Raw genomic sequence first — 8,829 nt, forward strand, 5'->3', positions numbered from 1 at the left:
GCTGGTGTGCTTGGGATCATTGTCCTGTTGCATGACACAATTCTGGCCGAGCTTTAACTGACAGATAGATGGCCTCACATTTGACTCTAGAATACTTTGGTATAAAAAGGAGTTCATGGTCGACTCAATGACTGCAAGGTGCCCTGCATGTCCTGTGGCTGCGGAACAAATCCAAACCATCACATCTTCACCACCTTGCTTGACAGTTGGTATGAGGTGTTTCTGCTGATATGCTGTTTTTACATGACTGTATGTAGCAAAAGCCAAGAAACTGCACTTTTCTCATTTTTTGTTGTTTTTTTTTTTGTTTTTTTTTTTGCAGGACAAACAGGAAGATGGCAGTTTAGAGATTTTGTTTGCTTGTTTTTTACTAGAGAGATGACATTCCCTCACATTTAGCCCCTCAAACAGCCAGTGTTATTACAAACTTATTACCAAAGAAAAAAGCCTATAGGCTTGCAGCTACTTAGCTTACTTACATAGATTCTGTGGGACTTCAGTGATCAACCTTTTGATCATCTCTGGTAAGAAGTGAATGAAATTCTAGCTTAGTGTCATAATCTCTACTTTCGGTTTCATTTGGAGTCCGAAAAAAGTGGGATGGTTTGGGGGTGAGCCTTCAGTAGACAGACAGCAGACAGACCAGACACTGCAGTCGAGTGGAAGCTCTAGCTCTGGTGAGTAGACAAGGACAAGTAGGGGGATGACTGATTTATGGAACTGTGAAATAAAGTCAGGTCACACTTCAGTAAATCAGACATGTAAGCTTTTATATTACTAACCAAATTAACCAAGCAGGGAGAGACAGAGGAAACTGCATGACTGGCATAATCTTGCAAATCTATGCAAACTAGTTTAGCATAAACAGAATAAATCCACTACTTTACAGCTCTGTTCCTTGGTTTCCTCGGTGCAGACGGGGAGCTGGAGACGGCAGCTGAAAAGGTGCAGCCCTGCAGTGAACATGTCTCAGAATTGGGGGATCTGTCGTTTTTGTAAGTTGGCCTCACCTCTGACTTTCATTATAATTGTCTTTTTTTATGGGTTCTTCTCATAAAACTTAAAAACTTTGTAAAACTTCTTCAGCATTGTCTGATTCTGATCAGTTATCTGACATCTTACACAGTGGGTTATAACAATGTTCTCGAGTTTAGAAAGAATACTGAAAGAATGTACAGTATTTGTGTTGTTTTCCACTCACTATCATAGTATGTATATAGGCCTAATTAATGCATATGTTTTGTGCATTTAGTAGAATAAAAGATATGGTCATGGGGCTCTCGTCTCCTTAATAATCTTTTGAGGCAAACTGAATTGAATTGAATCCCCATGGATTCTTTTTACAGTTCAAAACCAAACGTTATATGTTTTTGAATTTGATTCATGTCACATCATGATGAAAGGAGCTTGATAACTGGGCATGCTAATATTTGTGGAATGCTTTATGTTTTTGCTTTTCTCTTTTTCAGTACCTATTGTGATCGTACTGGTCATAGTCTTCAGCGTCAACGGATATACAGACAACACCATTTTTGAATGCTTGCAAGACCCTGACTATGATGAACTTTATAAGATAATGAACCAAGGTCTTCCCCCTGCCAAGACCCCTCACAGTGTGGCTATCATCGGTGGAGGCATTGCTGGACTTACTGCAGCTAAGATTCTGGAGGATGCTGGACATAAGGTACGGTATCTAATTACATCTCAGACATTAGCATCATTTTTCTACATTTTAGTAGAAATGCAACTTTTCTTTTCAGTTTTTCAAACTGGCCGCCTTTCCGGCAGAATTGGGGCAGAGTTTAGATTCTCTACCCGAGCCCGACCTGATGCAGACATGCAGACATCGTTCTTGTAGCCTATTTTACCGATGTTTAGGTCTGTGGATCATTGTTTGCATTGTTGGTGTTCTACAACAGTTTTCTTAAATAATAGGCCTACGCTTCTTCCCTGTTGCACTGTTCATTAACATCATTCTGAACAGATTTCACTCATTCAAACAGCTCGGAATTGTAGTCAAAAGCTCAGTTTTACTTTAGTACTACTTACTAAAGAAAAGTCGAGTTTAAATTGAGCTCAGACTCATAATAACAGCTGCACAGGCTCTGGTAGGGTCGGACGGAAGGTTTTTTTGGGCTCGATGTAAACTGAGAATGTCTGAGAATGCTGGGACTGTGAGACTCACGTGCTCACGTGTGTCGCAGGATGCTTTTGTATGTTACCTGACTTACTATGCTTAACCACTGTCCATGTGAGTCTTTAGGTTACAATCATAGAAGCAAGTGATCGTCTAGGTGGAAGAATTCAGACACACAGGATGAAAAAGGAGGGCTGGTATGCCGAACTTGGTGCCATGAGGATCCCATGGTTTCACAAGTGAGTTAAAGTTATTAAATGACCGGTCAGGCAGTAAAAAACACAAGATCAGGCAGTAAAAAACAGGGTCACAATGGCAGCAGTTACCCCCTCAGAGACCACTCAGTATGATGGGTGAACTGGCCATACTTCAAAGAGAGTTGTTATGTGGAGTGAGTTTAAGTAGGGTGGCTGATGATGGGTGCTGATTGCATTCAGGTGTGTAAATTTGTGTGTTATTCATGGCAGCCAAGTTAATATTCCAGTGAACCTGACCTCTGCTGGCCAGGCAAGGAGTTGTAGTCAATGGAGACCTCTCTGTGGGCTATTATTTCACAACCTTTGCTTCATTTCCTTTCCAGGATCCTCATGTCATTTGTGTCAAAGATGGGCCTGAAGCTGAACCCTTTTATTGAAGAAGACATTAATACTTACTATTATATCAATGGCTTGCTTGAGAAAACCTACACGGTGAAGGAAAATCCAGATGTGCTGAATTACTCCGTAGATGCGCATGAGAAGGGGAAATCAGCCAGTCAGCTTTTGGACATGGCCTTGTCGAAGGTCAGTAACAGGGATTTGGTATCACAGTTATCAGCAAAAACTACTAAAATATTTGGATTCAGCCAAAAACTCTGTAATAACACTGTAATAATTATATCTTTTCCCTGCCATAACTGACACTGATCTTCTGATCTTGCTTGTATGTCTAGATTACAGCTGATGTGAAAACAGATTGCTTTAACAAGACAATAGAGAAGTATGATTCATATTCCGTGAAGGTAATAAAACCTAATCATTTTATTCTCTTCTGATTTTAAAACGAATGTTTGCTGCCAGTTTAGAAGTGAACTGATTTTTGTTTGGCTGCACAGGAGTACTTAGTGAAGGAGGGTAACCTGAGTCGAGAAGCTTTGCGTATGATTGGAGACATTCTTAATGAGAACAGCTTCTTTTACACTGGTCTGATAGAGATGCTTTACATGCAGTCGGATATCAACGATGATATTAAGTAAGTATACTATAATACTACTGTAAGTAACTATACTTTAATACTATAATAAGTGTACTGTAATACTATAGTAAGTAACCACACTGTAAGTAACTATACTTTAATACTATAATAAGTGTACTGTAATACTATAGTAAGTAACCACACTGTAAGTAACTATACTTTAATACTATAATAAGTGTACTGTAATACTATAATAAGTAACCACACTGTAAGTAACTATACTTTAATACTATAATAAGTGTACTGTAATACTATAGTAAGTAACCACACTGTAAGTAACTATACTTTAATTCTATAAGTGTACTGTAATACTATAGTAATAGTAAGTAACTATAGTATATTTCAACACTGTAACAAACATATTCTGAAAAGCTGTTTTTGCATTCTGTATTTCAGAACCTTCTCTTTGCTATAACACTGCGCAGAAAATATTTGCAATGTGAAATGTGTGTAATTAGAGCAGCTTGTTGTAATTTGCGCAATTAGCCAAACATTCACGATATTGTCAAAAATATTCACTCACCCATCTAAATCATTGAATTCAGGTGTTCCAATCAATTTCATGGCCACAGATGTCTAAAAGCAAGCACCTAGGCACCAAAGACTGCTTCTACAAACATTTGTGAATGTATGGGTCGCTTTCAGGAGCTCAGTGAATTCCAGCGTGGTACCTTGATAGGATGCCACCCCTGCAACAAGTCCAGTCATGAACCTTCCTCGCTACTAAATATTCCACAGTCTGCACCTGACCTCCTGACCTCAACCCGATAGAACACCTTTGGGATGAATCAGAGTGGAGACTGCGAGCCAGGCCTTCTCGTCCAACACAAATGTCTGACCTTACAAATGGGCTTCAGGAAGAATGGTCAGAAATTCCCATAAACACACTCCTAAACCTTAACTAAAGAGCTGAAGCTGTTATGATGTTAAGAGTCTTAGCTGCAAAGGGCAGCCCAACATCATATTAAACCCTATGGATTAGAAATGGGATGTTGCTCAGATTCTTATGCGTGTGAAGGCAGGCGAGTGAATACTTTTGGCAATTTAGTGTACCTAATCTTAGTGAATGATATAACCGGAAAGGCCCATGACATTTTGGCAGATAAACTTGCTTAGTTAGCGCTGGCTTAGTAGCCAGTGGATGAACAAATAATTATAATAATTCCATAAATTGGGGGCCATGACACTTACAGCCCTAACCCCTAAAGCACAGACCCCTGGGGAATATACCGTATACTAGTATAGTGCCGCAGAGTAGCAAAATGATATCTCCCAGTAATCAAAATCTGAGATGAGCAAGAAGTATATTGTGGTTGATTGTAAAGCAGTGCTTAAGTCTAGAAGGTTCTTTATGTTTTCCAATCCTGCCACAATGCCACTCCTATGCATATGGTTACTCTAGAATTTAGTTCAGCAGATAATTGTTGTTGGTGAAAAATATACCTATTTCTTTTAATCACTGAATCTCTTTCAGGTATTATGAGATCTCAGGCGGCATGGATCAAATACCCAAAACATTTTATGAAATACTAAGAAGTACAATAATCCTCTTCAGATCAAAGGTCAGACGCATTCGACAAACTGACAGCTGTGTGACAGTTTCGTATGAAGACTGGCGCAACCTCTCCACTTTGACCAATCTCAAATTCGACTACGTCTTGGTGACGGCTACAGCCAAAGCCTCACTGTTCATTGATTTCCAGCCTCCTCTGTCAGTCCGGAAGATGGAGGCTCTGCGCTCAGTGCACTATGCCAGTTCCACCAAGGTTGTGCTGAGCTTCACCGAGAGGTTCTGGGAGAAACAAGGCATCAAGGGTGGGAGAAGCATCACAGATATGCCTTCACGATTCATTTACTATCCCAGCCATAGCTTCCCTGGGACAGCAGGGGGCGCACTGCTGGCATCCTACACTTGCTCTGACGATTCCACACTGTTCCAGGGAGTCCCGGATGATGAGCTGATGGCCATGGTACTGAATGACTTGGTGAAGATTCATGGGGAGGGCATCCGGCAGCTCTGCAGTGGAGGTGTTGTGAAGAAGTGGGCGCTGGATCCTTACAGCCATGGAGCCTTTGCCATCTACACTCCCTACCAGCTGACTCAGCATGCTAAGGATCTATTCCAGAAAGAGGGGAGGATTCATTTTGCTGGAGAGCATACGGCCATGCCTCATGGCTGGATTGAGACGGCCATGAAGTCTGCTCTTAGAGCTGCTAGGAACATTAACAGTATTGATGGATAAAAATAAGACCTTTAAGACTGTGTTGTGTGTAACTGTTGTGCAGTAGTTTAAGAAAGGTACTGTATATAGTGCTACTATTTTAATGACATAGTAATAGTAGAAGGTTACATAGGATAATACGCCGATCAGCTATAATAGATCAACCTGATATTGAGTAGGTCCCCCTTGTGCCACCACAAAAGATCAAAAGATGTTAGCAGCATATCCTTGTAAGTCCTGTAAGTTGTAAGGTGGGACCTAAATTGATCTAATCAATCTCTTAGGTCTCTTAGGTCTTAGCTGTCCATGACTCACTTTTGGTATGTACTGAGCACTGCATACCAGAGGAAGCCCACAAGACCTACCTGATGTTTTGGAGATGCTCTCTGACCCAGTCATCTTGCCATGACAATGGCTCAGATTCTGATGCTTGCCCATTTCACCTGATTTTAACACTTCATCACCTTGAAGAACTGATGGTTCAATTGCTGCCTGATATATCCCACAAAGTGTTCTTCACTCCACCTGTCAGTGGTGTTAATGTTATGGCTGATCGGTGTATAATGAGACGTATATGGCTAGAAATGGCTATATGGTTTTCTGCTAGTGTGTATTAAGTTTATGCTATCGTATAACCCTTACAGAGTATCTTTTTTGTAACTTTCTTTTTAATGACCATTGCACAAATGCACACAATTGGAGCTAAGCTCTGCCTTATCGGCCTTTTATCGGCTTATTTCTAAGTAGCACACAGTCATGAATAAAAACAAATCAATAAAAGTAATCAAGAGCATGCTAGCAGTTTGTGCCTCCATTTGGATGTCAAAGAAATCTGCTTGGCACGTTGTGATTCGTTTCTACAGCACATAAACACTTGTATTGTAGCCTCTTTCTGCGGCCCCCCAGTGGCTGTTCCACCAGTGGAATGGAAATTGGTAACTGACTGGTTGAATATTTAGTTAGTGGTTTAAATCTGGTGGCTCTGAACTAACAACACACATATCCTCACTGACAAAACTCTACTTAGTAGTTTTCTGGGCACATAGAACATACTTCTGCACTAAATGAAGCCACCCCCGCAGGCTATAAATATGTACATAGCCCTAGATTATCAGGCAGAGGAGGTGGAGTATGTATAATCTATCAGAATACACTAGAGATTATTCAAAAACACTGTAACACCTTCACTTCTTTTGAGCTTATCTACATTAATATATCAAATCCAGCCACAAATAAAAATGTTTTCTCACTGATTAATATTTATAGGCCTCCAGGGCCCTACTCTGAATTTTTAAAAGAATTTAGTGATTTTGCTGCAGACTTGGCAGTGTGCAGCAACAAAGTTATAATAGTAGGAGATTTTAATATTCACTTTGAAAAAGCAGACGATCCATTAACAAAGGCGTTTGTATCAATTTTAGATTCTGTCGGCATTATACAAAACATAACTGGACCCACACATTACTGTAATCATACCCTAGATTTAGTCCTGACCCTGGGTGTTAGCATTGATCAGCTAAATATTCTACCTCAAAGCTCAGTGATATCAGATCATTATCTAATCTCCTTTGAGCTACATCTAAGGCAAAATGTAAATTCTTCTCCCCAACACTGCCTAAAACGCACAATAACACCAATGACAACTGTACAGTTTACTAAAAATCTCCCACCCCTATCGACCTTAGCTTACACTCCGTCAGACCAAACGGAGCTCGTCAAATTAACAAACGATCTAGAGAATACCCTCCGATCAACCTTAGACAAAGTAGCACCGTTCAAAAATAAAATGATGAGGCAAAAAAGGCTTGCACCGTGGTACAGTGATCAAACTCGTACCTTAAAACAAACAGTGCGGAAACTAGAGCGTAAATGGCGGACGACCAAACTAGAGGTGTTCCACTCTGCGTGGAAGGACAGCCTTAGTCAGTATAGAAAGGCACTCATTAAAGCTCGCTCAGCGTATCTGGCCTCGCTGATCGAGAAAAACAAAAACAATCCCAGAGTTCTTTTTAATGAGATCTCTAAACTTACTAAAAGCCAGGCAGATACTCAACCCCAGATCCCAACATCTTTAACTAGTCATGTTTTTATGGACTATTTTAATAATAAAATAGAAAATATTAGACAACAAATCCAACCCTGCTTATTAAATCAAACATGGCCGTCACCCGATGTAGTTGCTTTAGAACAAAACTTAGTTGTAGAACAAAGGCTGGAAGCCTTCTACCCACTTCCACAGCCAGAACTAGAAAAAATTATATCCTCAGCTAATTGTACAACATGTACACTCGACCCGATTCCCTCTAAATTGCTAAAAGAAATTCTCCCAATTATAATCGGACCTCTTTTAACAATTGTAAATTCATCCCTTAGCCTTGGGCATGTACCCCAAACCCTTAAAATAGCAGTTATAAAACCTTTAATCAAAAAACCAAATCTTGATCCTAGCGTATTATCTAATTATAGACCCATCTCAAACTTAACATTCGTATCTAAGATATTAGAAAAAGCTGTGGCCCAACAACTCTGCTTATACCTGAGTAAAAATGACATGTATGAGAAATTCCAGTCTGGATTTAGACTCAATCACAGCACAGAGACAGCCCTAGTGAAGATTACGAATGATCTCCTTCTTGCCTCTGATCAAGGCTACGTATCTTTATTAGTCCTACTAGACCTTAGTGCAGCCTTTGATACAATAGATCATTCTATATTACTAGAAAGATTAGAGAAAATGGTTGGAATCACAGGGACAGCCCTATCATGGTTCCAATCATATCTAACGGGACGCTTCCAATTTGTAAAGATAAATGATTTATCTTCAAACTACACAGAAGTAAGATATGGAGTTCCGCAAGGCTCAATTTTAGGACCACTATTATTTACATTATACATGTTACCACTGGGCTCAGTTATAAGCAGACATGGTGTTAATTTCCACTTCTATGCAGATGACACACAGCTCTATATATCAGCCAAACCTGACGATAAATTTAGACTACAGAAAATGGAGGACTGTGTAAAGGATATAAAACTCTGGATGTCACATAACTTCCTTCTCCTTAACAGTGACAAAACCGAAGTTCTCCTTTTAGGTCCAAAAGACTCTAGAAATAAACTATCAGACTTAATGTTAGACTTGGCAGATTCTCCCATCATTCCTGGTTTAGCAGCTAAAAATCTTGGCGTCACATTCGACTCAGATTTATCATTTGAGCAACATATAGCTAATATTAG

At 39.8% G+C, this 8,829-nt stretch overlaps 1 protein-coding gene across 1 annotated transcript; it reads left to right on the forward strand.

Moving 5' to 3' along the window:
- Nucleotides 1-964: 964 nt before the first annotated feature.
- Nucleotides 965-5,613, forward strand: LOC140565322 (L-amino-acid oxidase-like). The gene is made up of 7 exons (XM_072691191.1): nt 965-995; nt 1,470-1,684; nt 2,264-2,376; nt 2,718-2,919; nt 3,069-3,137; nt 3,231-3,367; nt 4,845-5,613. Exons 1-7 carry the CDS (start codon nt 965-967, stop codon nt 5,611-5,613), a joined length of 1,536 nt encoding a protein of 511 aa, XP_072547292.1.
- Nucleotides 5,614-8,829: the final 3,216 nt, after the last annotated feature.

This window comes from Salminus brasiliensis, chromosome 11 (assembly GCF_030463535.1).
Source record: "Salminus brasiliensis chromosome 11, fSalBra1.hap2, whole genome shotgun sequence".
Lineage (NCBI taxonomy): Eukaryota > Metazoa > Chordata > Actinopteri > Characiformes > Bryconidae > Salminus > Salminus brasiliensis.